Below are 15,961 nucleotides of genomic sequence, written 5' to 3'. Positions count from 1 at the left end.
TGGCCACCTGTCTATAACAGCCGCTTTTTTCGTCTCCCTTGGACGGCTGCTATAGACAGGTTAAACTGTGCTGGGGGGGGGGGGGGATTTTTGTCAATGCGATTCAGATAATATACTATATTTTTTCAGGAGGTACAGAAAAGAAAAATAGAGATACTGTATATGTTTGTATGTTATAGGTCAGTACTTTTCCACTTATACAATTCTTGTCTCATTCCGTCCTTATTTCCAATTTTCTGTGATGTCTTTCCTAAAATTTTGTACTGATAAGTATTACAACACAAACCATTATAAGGTGTATGTGGATCATAGTGAAGTGACTGAATTTATTTGTCCATGTTCTACTTATCAGTTAATATGAACAAGGAAGAGAACAATAGCTAGCTACTGTAGCTAGATAGATAGAAAGACAGAAAGAGAGAGAGATGGGGAGAGTGTGAGGGAGGTAGAGAGCAAGGGAGAGATAGATAAAGCAATATATTCAATGTAATGTTAAATACCATGTAGGATTAAATCATGTTCCCAAATTCATGCATCAGAACTTTGCTCAAGCCTACAGAGCAATGCAGAAAGTGCCTTGAAGAAGAATAATGTCCTTGTAATCCATTGGGTTAAGAAATTAATGAAATGAAAGTCTCTTGGTAGAGGTTTGTTTAAATAGTTGATCAAGACTTTGTCAATCACTGTTTACTTTATTACTCTCCCAATGAAGTTTCATGTTCACAGTGAATTATAGTAGTAAATGCTGCATTTTCATGGTAAAAATAGTGTCCTGTTAATCACTTTTTGAATGGAATAAACCACATGTCGAGGTGTCTGTAATGAAAATGATTTATAGGATTGAAATTGCAAAAACAAGGGAATCTGTGACATCTACACATGTTTGATTAAAGAGTAAGCTGGTGTACAGTTTAATTACCCAGGGATATCTATTTTGTCTTTGAAGATTATACCAAATTTGAGATTATATTGAATCTCTACTTATGATTATCGTGATGGCTGTCATGATTTAGATTACTCCTATAAAATAGTATATATATATATATGTAGATAAGTGCCAACCTACATGTTGTTGAGTGGGAGTCATAAATCAACCTGTATTATTACAGAAAAAAAAACACTTTTTGTATAATTCATCTCAATGTTGTATGAAAGTCCTTTGCTGTTTACATGTCTGTCATAAAAGTAGTGTTGATGTGTTAAATCCTTGCTTTGGTTCCTAGATGATTTCACTCATTTAGGACTATTATCTAGTTGTATGCTTGGATGAAATACGGACTATATATCTTTTAGGTTGTTTTTTTTCTTTTTTTTTTAGATGCATTATCATCTTCTGCATGCATTATATATCTAGAAATAAATGAAAAAAAAAAATACAGAGAATTCAAAGTTATAGACCTAACATGTAATAAAAGAATAATTTTGATATGTCAACTATTGTATTCTTGTGTATTTTATACACTGTACCTGTGTTTATATGCATGTGCCTATTTGCTCTTACATAGTATACACTGTTTTGATAAACACAAGAACCAAACAACAGCTATGAGCTAGAATGGAAACAGCAGAAGCATTATGTGAAGATGAGTTTAGAAAAGGGGAAGGGGAACTTAACTCTTTATGTGCCACGTTCACACTCGCGACTCAGTCGACGGCGTGCCAACTTCGCCTATTCTGCTCAAATGCAAAAACCTGCCCAAACCGATCAATACATCACCCAATGCCACAGTAAAATGAAAGTGTTTCTCGTGGGTCCATTACTGTCACGCGTAGCTTGCAGTTTATGTGCTGATTGAATATCAACCGGTGTTCGTTATACTGGATTTGCAAGTAATATGTAAATTCCTAGTTTCTGTCACTGCTTTGTGTGCAAAAGTTACGCCTCTGCATAGAAATGTAGCTATTGGTCTTTTGAAAGAAAATATAATCAATGATTTGTCATGCAATTTACAGCAAAGCAAACTTAGACGTTTTCACTACAACTTTGCTCATAACATGTTGAGGGTAACAAAAATCCACAAAAGTTACACAGATTTGAAAAACGGAACATTTTCCCAAAGCAGGACTACGTTGCCGTCTCAGAATAATGTGGCATACAGGTGGTTTACACAGTGGCACACAAAGAGTTAATTCTCTGTTAAGTGAAAAAAAAAAAAAAAATTGGAGAAGATACTGGGTACTATATATATATATATATACGTGTATAATGAATGATGTAATCATGAGGACATCTATGTATGAGTTAAAGAAGGGACTTGATAACAAGTTTTAATAAGGATTTACAATACTGTATACGCCATATATTTCGCGAGTCTAAATTTTCACGAATCGAGACTTCCCGACAATTTCGCGAGTGGTTAAATTCGTGATCGTGGAGTCGTGTACTGAACAGAGAAATGTGTACGCGTACGTCACATTCAAATCAGGATCAGAGTCAATATTTTCGCGTGTTTTTAATTTCGCGAATAGCAGCTGACTCGCGAAATTCGCGAAAATAAAAACCTGGCAAAATATTTGGTGTGTACAGTATATTATTCATCAAAATTAATTTCAAGAGTAAAAAATTGCCATAGTGAGTCCATAGATGAAAGTTTGGAGGAGTTGATGGGCAAGATAGTCATTGATGAATTTATTTGAAATTAAAAAGAACACTTTGAAAACATTTTAAAGGCCCTCACGCAGTCAAATTGGCACCGATCACGTCCATTGCTGTTTCTGGCAGTATAACAAATGCATAAGTAGGTGCCTATGTATTTTTGTATTGAGTTGCAATATTCAACCTTGCATTACAATGCAGTTCAGTGAGAGAAGGAAAGAGAGGGAGAGAGAGAGAGAGAGCAGAGAGAGAGAGCAGAGAAAAGGAAAGTAGACAATGATATGGAAGAAAATAGATTTAGAGAACAGGTGAAGAGATGCAAGGAGAGTAAGCACTGCTGCTGAGAATGAGAGTAAACAAAATAATTGCAAGAAAAGAAGACAAACTACATGGCCGGCAGAACAAAGGAATACATAGTCATCACTTTTGCCCCCCCCCCCACTTCTTTTACCCCGGAAGTATGTACTAGTAAGTGGCACTCAAAAGAAATAGATAGAGATCTTGAAGTGTGAGTGCGGTAAGGTAATGTTTCTGTACTGAAGAACTTTTTTTTTTTTTTTTGCTTGTCAGCTGAAGAAACACGGAAGTGGGAGGAGAAAGATGAGCTGAAGATATTTTTTATTTTTATTTTTTTGCTTGCTTGGTAGCTGACTGTATAGAGATGGACTCCTCGTTGTCGTCTGAACAAGACACCAACCACGAAAAACTAGGGGCCGTATTCTGAGAGCTAATTAAGTGTCTGATTAGCACTTAATTACCGAATTGGTATTCTGAGAGCATGATTAAGTAGAGGGTATAATAACTACCATAGCAACAAGCGTTTTGGCGGGAAGGACCTGCGCGTTTGCGCGTATCAATGCGCGTGCACCTCTGAGAGGACTTAATCACAGAGTTAATTACGAATCGGTATTCTGAGGGTGTAATTAAGTATGAAAGTTAATGGAAAACTTAATGATACCAAAGAGTGTCATTAACTACTCCGATATCACGCATTACATCGTGTTTTCTCTGCCACAACGATGCTTACCGTCTTCGGTAACCGAGGAGCGGTTGAATCTTGTTATCATGGTATCCGTAGAATTCAGAGAAAAAAAGAAATATAGCCGATCTTCGAGGAATTTTGTCATTTTGTGTGAGCAAAGAGGTTGAGATCTTCGCGTGCCTAGGTAATAGTGAGGGGTTGGATTGTAATCAAATACCGGAGTGTGCGCACGGAGCTCTTGGGTTGTAATTACAGGGGGCGTGCAGGAGCGCGCATTGAGGGCATATTTGCGCGTGTAATCATCATTTTGACCTCTAACAACGCGTCTGATTGGATGGAATAACAATTAGATGGGAGGGACCTAAGATAATTACAGGGGACTTAATCATACCTTAATTACGTCCTCAGAATACCGATTTTGCCCATGATTAAGGGCCTATTAACTTCACGACTTAATCACGAAGTTAATTACAGACTTAATTACGACCTCAGAATACCACCCCTAAAAAAAGCCACACCAGTAGCAGAAGCAGACGCCGCTTGCCAAAGACGTGTAACACACCGCCCAAGAGGGCGCTTTGCGTTGCCACAGCAACTGGTGTTTACACCCACCCATTCATCAGCTGTTTTCGACGGAGACCCATGCTGCCACGCCACCACAACAACATACCGCCGGTGTGTACCGTAACCATATGAAAGCGTATCGCTTGCTGCTGAAACACGTGTATTCAAGCTGCAGTGCTGTCATCATTCTAAAGTAAAGGCAAAGCAGCAGTAAACTCTCAGGTTAACACTATCGTGCAAAAATCCAAGAAAGAAATATGGACCCTCAAAAGCTGTACGAGATGAACAACCAGCGCGAATCCTGGTGCGCTGTAGAACTCAGTGCACGACAGGACTGGTGCAAAGCTCAGAGAAAGCACTACTCGGAGAACTTCAAAAGCACCGTTATGAACCCGAAACAAAACCAGCCAGAAAGCGAGGCGAGATGCACTTTTCAAGTCAATGACAGAACACATAGAGAGAGGAGGCACTTCCCCAACAAATCCAGTAAGTAAACTATTGTGTATCATTATCAACGCTTTGCATTTGCCTACAATGTATTTGTTTGTTTGTAGGGTAGGCCTGCTATAGGGATTTTTTTTTTTTTTGAAATGTGCAAAAACCAACTTGTTTATGCTTGATTTAGACCTATTTCATTCTTCAGGTAAAACAACAACAAACAAACAAAAACACGATCATGTAAGCCCTATGTAGGATGTGAAGCTAAAACAAAAACTTACATATTCTTGAGAGAAGTGAAACAAGGGTGTATCAATCAAAAAGCCTTGGCTATTTTGCTTGACAGCCCCGTAGATAAATCGTAAAAAAGCTAGAAACAACATGGTTGATTGTATGATTCCCTAGTCCAAATACTTCTGCCTTTGTATTTCCTACTGTGCACATACAGTATATTTTGTGGTTATCTTTTGGACCCCCTCCTAACTACACGCAGCCGCTGTCGCGAACCCCCTCCCAATGTTGGGTTTGACTGAGCTTGGTAACCACTGAAAATTCAGAGATGGTAACACATTCTTTGGCCATAAAGCAGTTAACTTCATGTACCATACACTTAGATTTTTACAGATTTAGATATAGTGGATGGAGCTAGTATAGTACAAAAGTAGTTGTACCTGATTGTACATGTACAAAAGTAGTTGTACCTGATTGTACATGTAGTATCATCTCTCACTCTCCAGTATTGTCCAGGCTCAGTCAAATAAAAAAATACAGTATATACTAGATTGCACTATTCATGCACTTCTTCTGGTTTGCTGAATATCTGGATTGTGTAACCCCTAATTTCTACCCATTATCATAACTGTCTTAGCTGGTAGATGTTGATGTTATTAACTTTTTTTTTTTTTTTTAATAATCTGATTCTAGAACATTGTTAAAACTTGCTTGAAAATTTTCCTTTTTTTCAGGTTACAGTCATCTTGCCATCTAAAGCCAAGCAGGGAAGGGGAAATCTGCTGGAGAATACCTTCCTAGCAATGACACATAAAGAAGATGGGTGCTGCAGAGGAAACTTAAAAAGGTGATCTGTTGATGCTGGACATCCATGGCTGGATTGCTTTGCTGCAGAGTCTGAGATCAAATGGAGCTGGACTGCCTTAGTAATATCCTGCTTCAGTATACATTCTGATCAGGGACTGGTGCCAAGGAATCATCTGTGCTTGATAATGTGTGCAAACTTCTCAAAATAGACCTACCCATTGTATGTCTGATATTTATGATTAACATAAGGTATGACAGCTATACATGCAGTGGATAATGTAGTACATTGGCTTGAAATGAGCTGGCAATACTATCACCATCGTTATGATAAACAGTTAGCTTGGATGTTCTTTTTTTCTTTTTCATTTTGTTACAAATTCATCTTATGCTTTGATATAGGTTTCCTACAGTATACAGGGATGTGGAAATTTGGTCATGTGTGGTGCTTTCACTTAAATGTACAAACTTTGCCTCTTCACACTGTTCAGGGATTTGTGTCATTCCTTCAAGTAGTATACCACTGTGCTTCTGCTACAAGGTGGGGGGGGGGGGGGAGGGGGAGTGCCTCCTATAATCTCATGCTCTCTGGCTGTGCAGTATTTAACATGTAATTTTCAAAGTATCAAAAAAAAAAAAAAAAGAGGAAATGATGGGCAAAGATTCACCAAGAACTCCTCCACCATGAAAAAAAAAAATCCTTCAATAGTTATTAGTTTTTGCCTACAGCATCATTATTTATAAGCACAAATTTCAAGAGAATGTTTTTCTAACATAGTATGTACACTTTTCAATACATGTACCTTGGGGAACTGTCATGTATTTGATTTTTTTTTTTTTTGTTTTTTGATACTGGTCCCAAGAGGGTTGAATGTGTGTTACTCACTTGAATATTGTTATACAGTATAATGCATAGTGGAATTTTGTATGGCTTGCACTGGAACACTTTTAAGTATTACTGTATTTGGGTACCTCGTCTAATCTGTCATATCAACTCATCAGGTGAAAAAATAGAAAAAAAAAATTGGTTTAATTCTAAATGTCAGAAGCTGTTTGCCTTTACCCAAGTACATTGTGCATAAGAATTCTTTATACAGGTGCATTGTAATACACAACATTCAATTTTGACAAATCATCATGAAGATGCCTTGTGTTAGGTTCACTCATATTTGAATGAGGCAGCTACATTGTATGCTGAAGGTTGTTGAAAGTAATTTCTTCTTGTCAAAATGCTACAACATATTTTTGAATGTGTGCTTGTACTTGTCATTGTACAGTGTATATTGAAATGTGCTGCAGAGGACAATATTGCAGTAAAAATCTAAACTCACTCATGGGCTGTATCATACAGAACTGCTAATATTATTGTTTATTATCAGATATGTGTGGCCAATCCTGTGATAATAGAATACTCTGACTATTCAAAAAGGGATATGACCCTGTCTTTAATTAAAGCATTTTGACAAGAGTCTAACGGAAAACCTGTCCAAATTACATTCCCCGACGTTAAGGGAGACGCTTCAAATGTGCAGTATAAGCTTCTTCGTCACAAGGATGCATATACCCTGTACATGTACCGGATTATGGATGGACAATTTAATCTGTTGTACTACTAGTAATACCGAAGGGGAAAGTGATGCCAGCCTCACTTGGACTACACAATAATCTTGCAAAAGATGCATTGATAGAATGTGTCATTACCTCCACAGAGGAAGGTGGTTAGGTTTTCATTGGCGTTGGTTTGTTTGTCTGTTTGCAAAAGAACTCAAAAAGTTGCAAATAGATTCAAATGAAACTTGCAGGAAAAGTTGATGACACAAGGAATAGATGATTAAATTTTGGTAGTACATGTAATCTGGGAATTTTTATGGATTTTTTGAAGGATTTTTGATCTTTTGGCAGATAGGGTCAATGGACTTGAGAGTTCAAACTGCATGTATTTGATGTTTGCATGTGCTCTAAAGTGCATGCTCTACATGCTTGGGTGAGGCGCCGCATAGCTGGAAGCCGATGATGTAAACAAAAGGCTTCTATATTGGGAAATTGGGCAATTTTCAGCATGTGTGCATGGGTGGAAATGAGCTGCTTGGCAGAGGTCTGCACCGAGTGCTTTTCTAGCTACTGTTGCATTCTTTGTAGAGGGTTGGATTTGCACAGGGAGGCTAGACGAACACCTCCCTGATTTGCATGACTGCTGTCTATGTACATGTAGCATTTCAAAAGCTTCTACAGTTAGTTGTACAATGTAGTTATCAGTTGCGACATTTCTTGAACCAAACAACACTGCATCATTTAACTAAACCCACAATGTGCTGATGAAATCTATGCAGAGTTTGATTACTTGTGTGGTATTTGTCTTGATTTTTATGCAATATGTTTGAACATTATAAGCAATATTGATGTATATTGTATACTTTTAAAATAAATATTTCAAGAATGAAACTTCCGGTCAAATGAATGCAGCAATTCTTGTATGATAGTGAGTGGATGGAAAGAATCTGAATGAAACACCGACAAGACATTGTTTTAGTCATTAAAACTCATAAATGCACATGCACACACAAAACACACACACACACACACATGCATCTACTAATCCACACAGTGAGTGACAGAACAGATTGAAATGTCCAAGTTGACCTCTATGGCATTCTCTTACGGGAAGGCGTTTGATTTCATACCACTTGACACACACTCTCGCACACACACACTGTCAAGTTCTCATTATTGACCACCAATGTCTTTAGACATGTTAAAGAAAAAGAACACTTCTCTTCTGTATACAATGATAAAAACATTCAAACATGACAAATGACGTAACTGGACCATGGTAACATTTATGATATATTGCACTTACAAGTTTATCTCTCTTTCTTTGTTTACATGTTGCAATAGTTTTTGTTTTAGGCTGCCAATCGACCTTTGTGGGCAAGCCATTTTTTTTTTTTTTTCATTATTTGTTTCCCCTTCTTTTGCTACTTGAGAAATACAAAATAAATTCACGTTATGCTATGTTGAGGCACCAACTGAACCCACAGGCCCATTCATTTATCTATTTATCTAAGAAGGCTACAAATCATATTCCTAGCCAACAATGTCTAAAATTCTGCCCTACACCAGACCTATCCATAATCTACGATTGATTTTCAGTGAATGTCAAAATCAAATGCATAGCATTCAAAACAAGGCAGTGTACCAACTGGTACTCAAAAAGCTAAGAGAAATGAGGACTTTACATTGAAAACAAAAGTGGGAGAACATTTGACATTTCAAACATATGGGCCCACTTCTTGAAAATGTTTGCAAAGATTGAAAGTGGCAATACAGTGTACTCCCATTATAACGAACATGGTTATAACGAAATTCTGGTTACAATGGACTCCCATTATAATGAAGTCCTCGGGACCATCAGTTTTCTTTCGTTATATCGAAATTTCGTTATAATCGAAGAAATAAACAATAAAAAAACAAAGGTAGGATAATGTCGCAGTCAGAATTTTTATTTCATTATAACCATGTTCGTTATAACGGGAGTACACCGTACAACGAAGTAAAAATTAAGGCGGCAACATTATCCACTCTCTGTATTTTTATTGTTTATTTGTTTGGTTACAACAAAATTTTGATATAACAAAAGAAAACTGGCGGCCCTGAAGACTTCGTTATAACGGGAGTCCAATGTAAGTGCACTTGTTATGGCAACAGTTGTTCAACTTTGAACATCAATGTCATTGCTGTAGTTACTGTAACTTGTGATGGTGCAAAAATTCTTCAATGAAAGAAGAAAACCCTGATAGAGAAGTTTGTCATTCTTCTGTATGCCACGCCTGAGGTATGGCTACTGTTAGGATGCAGGATGGCAAACCTATAGGCCTATGTATGTGGGTCACTCTCTTATTGACAGACCAAACACTTTGTCAAAAACCTGCATTCAACCCTTGCGTGATAGACACCCAACTTGGAACTTAATCCTATGTCAACCAGTCTCTAAACCATACACTATACTGTACAATGTTTCAAGGTGCACTTGTCATCTTGGTTGGAGAAACTGCCGAATCCTGGGGAAGAGTTTGAGAGCATTTTCTCGGGTGACCCTTCTCACCGTCTCAGCTGACACACCTTTGACCTCTGCAATGTAGTCACATGATATTCGGATGTTGCTTGGTTCATTTCTCGTCTGCATAGAGAATTGATTTAGGAGAACAGAAATATAAATTACATCAAAGTTAAGACTCCAAATACAAATCATGCTTGGTAAATTCTAAGGCATGTCCATAAGGCTACAAAATCTCTACACAATGTCACATGCAGTCACAGCAATATATTTTATGCCTTTCCTGTATGCTAGAATCCTGAGGAGTCTGCAATTAATGCTTTTCCAACTTTTGCATTTTATCAAGTGTTTATTATTTGCCGTTTTATACCAATATCTGAACCAAATTCACCAAAGACTGAAAAGAAGTCCTCTAGAATTGTGTCACTTACGCCAGAAGGTTGTATAAAGAGTCTGAACTGTTAATGAGTGAGAAATCATCTTTCCACGTCTCACCTGCTTCTCTGCAGCCAGGGCTGGGGAATCTGTTTCCAGTAAGATGTTTTCCAATGGCAGCTGCTTCACCAGCTTTTGCTTCTTGTTGAAATTAACAAATATGAAATAAGAAAAATACATTGTAATAGAAAAAAGAGGAGGCAAAATGGCAGAACAGCTGTATCATTTTGTATTAATATTCTGCGTCTATAAGTGTCATTTTTTAGAATGTGTAACACAGTTTTGGTAGCTGTCTGGCAACTTAATATTGTTTCTTTCCAAATATTAAAACATTTTTGGACTAAAAACAACAAATATAAGTTTGACAATTATGACTGAAGTTCAACAATAACCAATCCATTAACTTCATTTGAAAGTTTGTGTTTATTTGTTGTTGTTGTTGTTTTTTTTTCACTAGGTGTGGTGATACTCTGAGTACTCATACAGTATTCATTCTATCTGCAAAATGCTATCTATGTGGCAAGATGTATGGGAATAATCCAGCATGTCACCAGCATGTCACAAAATCTACATTTTTTTTTTCTTTTTTGTAGAGTCTCATCATTAAGCATGATGTAGGGATAATAATCAATGCCGAACAGTGATATCGGATGAGAATTCTTCAGACCAAATTAAAGGGAAGAAAAAGGATGAGAGAACACATGATTGAGACAATCCACAACAAGCCTACCTGACCACTCCTAACAATGGAAGGAGGGATAGAGAAGAAGTAGCCATACTGTACTCCCTGAAGAGCAACTGATGCCTTTCCATCAAAAGCATGGAGTAATACATTTTCCGCTCCTGAGACAAGGAAAATCAAGCAACAATTACACACTGAACATCTGAATATGCCAAGCTATTAACTTCAGCAAATATGATATGTTACGCAGTAACATTAAATGTTAAATATATATAGATGTATCAACCACCATATACAAATTCTGTACATGGTGGTTGATACATCATATATATCCTCTGTAAGGGGAGATACCTTGGGTACTGCAAATTATACATTTGCCACCCTGCCCTCATTTTTCCAAGAACAGAGGTCTCAAGAATATGATGGAATTTATAGAGTATTTTGGCAAGTATGAGACTGATGAAACCGTATTCTGTGAGCTAAAATCTATAATATGAACATATATTTTAACATTCATAGTATCACAGGGTTGCCTGGGTTGGCAGATTGACAGTGCAAATCATCCCCTGACCAATTCCTCAATAAGCTGTTAAGACAGTGAAGACAAATTCTTTCATCAAAGTGCAGCATTTCTTGGACTATAAGCAAATTTTGGTGGGTGTGGTCCAAACCATCTCTTCACAGGTGACTAACTAATCACGTTTTCCTTTACATTATTTCAAAGTATAAGAACATACTGTCATGATACTGCAAACATATGTATAAACTTGAATAAAATAATATCTTATCTGCAAAAATATAAAATCCTGGGATATGAAAATTACTATTCATACAGGCTTCAACATCTTGGTCTACTGAAAGACTATAAATCAGCATGGATGGAAATTTTCTAACATGATGGGTATGCACATTTAGCAGAGTTAAACATCTACATGTAATGACCTGAGATAATTAGCCTACAGTGATATGAACAACAGATCTACAGAAAAGGCAGAGCACAAGGATTGAACAGTTAATATAATTTGCAACAGTAAATGACATGTAAAAGAAGAAACCATCTTTCACCTTGTTCATGAAGAAGTGCTATCGTAGGTCTCCCTGCTGACCTTGAATGGACATTTCTACATGGAACACAAAGTATGAAAAGAATTACTGTCTGGTCTCTTTGAAATACATGTATATCACAACAGAAGAAAAATATGTCAGTTTCACAATTGACTCACATGTAAAATATGTAGCATATATTCTTGAGATTGTGTTTTATTTTGTATTTGATTAAAGTCTCTGCAAAATATTTAATGTTGCCAAAGTAAGTTCAGTGGAAATGCATGTACATTGTATCTGGTAATTGCAACAGCATGCAATCGCCTCACCACAAAACAGAATATGAGGATACATGACTTACAAAGGGAGTCCTAGTCTCTTTGCCAGTTGTACTTGTTGGATGAGAACAGCTCTTTGTGTGTCTTTTTCCTCTGCATTCCTTGCTACTCTTGGTGTGAAGTCTAATCCCACCTGAAAACAGAATTACATGTTTCAGTATATAAGATCACAATAAGATAAAATGATACCCAAATTCATAATCACAGGAACTGATTTGCTTTTATCAGAAATCCTAACTGCAATCCATCCCCACTTTTTATTTATTTATTTATTTTTTGTGGGGAGTGAGGTCTGCTGCAAGGGCAACTTGAATATGAGCGTCCATATCTATGAAAGGGTATCACCTTTACAATATTTCAGAATAAAGCTACTGATATGACAGCAGATTTGAGCATGTAACCAAGGAGCTAGTACCTCCTTGATGTAACATGCAGCAGTTTGTAATAAGCACCCTGTCCCTATAATAAAAAAAAAAAAAAAACCACCAAAACTGTGTGCCTTTGACAAATGGCATGACTTTGTCCTTCCCTTCTGCCTACCATATAATGAAAAACTCATGATATATTCACACACAGGAAATAAGAGACAAAAGGGTAAAGATTAGCATGCATGAAAATGAATTAAATCTAAAGAAATTCATAACCATGGACAAGAATTCCTCTTTACCTCTCCAATAGCCACAAGCTGATCAGCATACTTCTCAATAACTCCAATGTAGTCACCTAAGTCAGTATGCTGCACACTGCGCTGCTCATCAGGGGGATTTCCCTACAGGCATGATACCATGATGTAAAGAGTAAAATGTCATCATTACATTAAAAAAAAAAAATCAGACAGTGTGATGTTGTGCAAATATCAGAATGGTCATTATCATGATCGTCTGTTGAGAATGATAAGGGCATTAAGTGACCACAAAACCCATAGTGTTCGAGACAACTTAAAGCCCTTCTCATTCTCAACAGACAAAATATAAATTGCTTACCATATGACATGCATTCACCAGGGACACGAAAGAGTTGTCTTGGTAACACAACTTTTTTTTTTTTTTTTTTGCTTGTGAAATATATTTGTACTGGTCATTTGTGTGAGAAAGTTATAATATTGCATGTTTTTGTGAAAATACTGTTTCATCATGACAGTCACAAAGAGGTTGCATATCTTGAGGACAAATCAGTATTACACTACTCAGGGACAAAAAAGTTGTATTCACTTTTGTAAAGCTGAGAAAATTCATAATTTCCCTTTTCCTTTGTCACAAAGTAGTGTCATGTACCTAGGATGTCTTTTTCAGCTTATGTAAGTAAGGATGAAATATCACATGACCTGCTGACCGATATACAATATAGTTATTAACACTGTGCTGATCTTTCTGATAAAAAAGCTATTTTTCAACAAATCTACCAAAATGATAACAGATGTGAAAGATGTCCCATGTTCTCGAAATACAAAAAAGGCAGAGAATGTTTGAAAACCTTTAAATTATCTGAAATGGCATCCACCATGTGATTAAAAGCTCTTTCGTATGATTTTATGACAAGATATGTAAGCAGCGGTCCTCTCTTTTCACTTATCTTTAATGAAACAATCTTTTATGACAATGCTCCACATAAATGAGGGACTTAAAATTCATGTTGACATCTTTCACGGGGGAAGAAGTTAATTTGTTTTTAAAGACAAGTTTCAGGAATACATTAAATTCTGAGAAGAAATCAAACACCTGCACAGGATGAACACCAAGGCATGGCAGAAGGAAGCCTGGGTAGAGACTAGACAGTTCCATGACCCTCTCAAACTCTTGACCATTCTCTGCAACTACCAGTGCTGCCTCCACACCATGCTATGATAAAACAAATACCACAAACAGCTTCAGGGCAAATTTATGCTCTCTCTCTGTATTAAATATACTGTCCATTTCCTCAAGCTACACACACAACATTAGTTTCTGTACCTTGAAATTCTTTAATAGTTGGAGTTGGTACATCAAGATGTATTCTCCCTATTAATATTACCATCACCAAGCATATGCACCCTAACTATAAAGTTACCTCGTAACTACATTTTCTAATGAGCAAAGTGAAAACTTCTTGCATATCCTATATGATACCTCTTTTATGTTTACTTTTCTTATTACCTTTTGTGTTCAGGTCTACAACTACACACTGAAGTTCATGTAAAACAGACAATTTTTTCCCCACACACTAGATGCATCTGTACTTTCCTTTTTGTTTTTCTTTTAAGAAAACAATCAAAAGCAACAAAATGAAATGGAAGAGCACTCACTCTGCTTACACAAGACTTCACCATGGCAAATAAGAAAGTATTCAGAAAAGAAAACATTTTACTAACCCTGGTTAGCATTATGTTAGATATTGATATTACAACAGTTCACAAAAACACAGCGGTCCACAATTTCTATTACATATTCAAAAACTGACACAAGTTCATAACCACAGAGTAATTCACCCAAAGACCTAAAGTACAGATTGACAAACTGAGAAAAAAAGAAAAGAAAAAAAGATTAGTGATACTTTATTTTGATCATATCTGGATAATTCCCTGATCTACATACCTCTCTGGCCCTGGACACCACCTCATCAACATCCTGTTGAAATGCAAGACAATACGATATACTTATTAAGACATTTGAAAAGTTATAAATTGGTATGACAAGTTATAAAAGGGTTTCATTGTATGAAATCTTATTTTAACATTTTTCAAAACTGCACATTATTTTGACCTTTTACTGACCTCATCAGACTCATTTTACTTAAAACCAATGCCCCGGCCCAGAGCTTTATATTTCATTGCTCTTTCTCTGTCCAAGAAAAATCAATTCGCGTGAAATTTTTAGTGTGACACAACCAATACCAATTGTTGCAGAGATCTCATGAATCAAAAAGCAGCAGTTAGACTAACCGTCTTAGCAGTGACCAAAACAAATTCCCTCGGGATCAGATTTCAGATTCCAATATTATAACTTTTATAAGTCCAAACAGATGAAATTTATAAAATAATAAATTTATAGATAAAAAAATTAAGTTATTAATTTAATTATAATTGCTCACTGCTTCAGTTACAAACAACTAGATTCTATATCTATTTATATCTAGATCTACATCATGGCAGTGGTGTTCTAGTGAGTACATTACAAGTAAAACAGCGTAAGTACATTGTTGAATTGTGAAGCCAAGTTCAATGAAGGAAGTGTGCAGTGGTGTAAGAGTAAATTTACATGTATCACTGCGTGACACTGACAGGCAGTGCAGTGCTTACATTGACAAATTCCTCTGCAGCGAGATGGCAGTGACAGTCTATATAATATTTAGAATGTTCTTCTGGGCTCGATTTCGTCTCCATTCCTGTTGAGTTGTACCAGACCAGATTGGGATATATGCAGATTCACTGTCTTTTCTCAATAGTCGGAGCCAGGGTCAGCAGGGAGGTGTTAGACACTACATGCAGGCTGTATGAAACTCGAGTGGAGCCCACTGTCGCAAATCACTGGATGCCTATGCCGCAGAAATCAAGCAGGAAGGTTATCACCAGAGACACGGGACACGGCCTCCCGGCGCAGCACAGCCAGCCGCGCCGCCGGGCGGCTGGCCGACCGTACTAGCTCCCATACCACTGCTCTCCCTGCCCTGATCCCTCGCCTCCCCTCCTTCAATAATATTGACCTCGTTCATTAAAAGGATTATTTGTTTGGGTAAATAGTGTTTCAATAAAAATCATTAGCGGCAAAACAGGAACTTTGTAAAATAAACTAAAGTTTATAAATACGTGTATAGAAAT

At 36.9% G+C, this 15,961-nt stretch overlaps 1 protein-coding gene across 3 annotated transcripts; it reads right to left on the bottom strand.

Moving 5' to 3' along the window:
- Positions 1-9,227: 9,227 nt before the first annotated feature.
- On the bottom strand, positions 9,228-15,712 carry LOC140246276 (putative deoxyribonuclease TATDN3). Of its 3 annotated transcripts, none has more exons than XM_072325752.1 (9): positions 15,443-15,711; positions 14,739-14,771; positions 13,887-14,006; positions 12,836-12,937; positions 12,192-12,301; positions 11,852-11,907; positions 10,835-10,947; positions 10,165-10,242; positions 9,228-9,792 (listed from the first exon to the last, which is right to left on the bottom strand). In XM_072325752.1, exons 1-9 carry the CDS (start codon positions 15,524-15,526, stop codon positions 9,646-9,648), a joined length of 843 nt encoding a protein of 280 aa, XP_072181853.1. In that variant the 5' UTR covers positions 15,527-15,711; the 3' UTR covers positions 9,228-9,645. The 3 variants fall into 3 exon arrangements, with proteins under 3 accessions (XP_072181853.1, XP_072181845.1, XP_072181860.1); XM_072325744.1 differs by having other exon boundaries at positions 10,165-10,245; positions 15,443-15,710; XM_072325759.1 differs by lacking the exon at positions 13,887-14,006 and having other exon boundaries at positions 10,165-10,245; positions 15,443-15,712.
- Positions 15,713-15,961: the final 249 nt, after the last annotated feature.

This window comes from Diadema setosum, chromosome 1 (assembly GCF_964275005.1).
Source record: "Diadema setosum chromosome 1, eeDiaSeto1, whole genome shotgun sequence".
NCBI lineage: Eukaryota > Metazoa > Echinodermata > Echinoidea > Diadematoida > Diadematidae > Diadema > Diadema setosum.
This window is presented reverse-complemented; position numbering and strand designations above follow the sequence as displayed.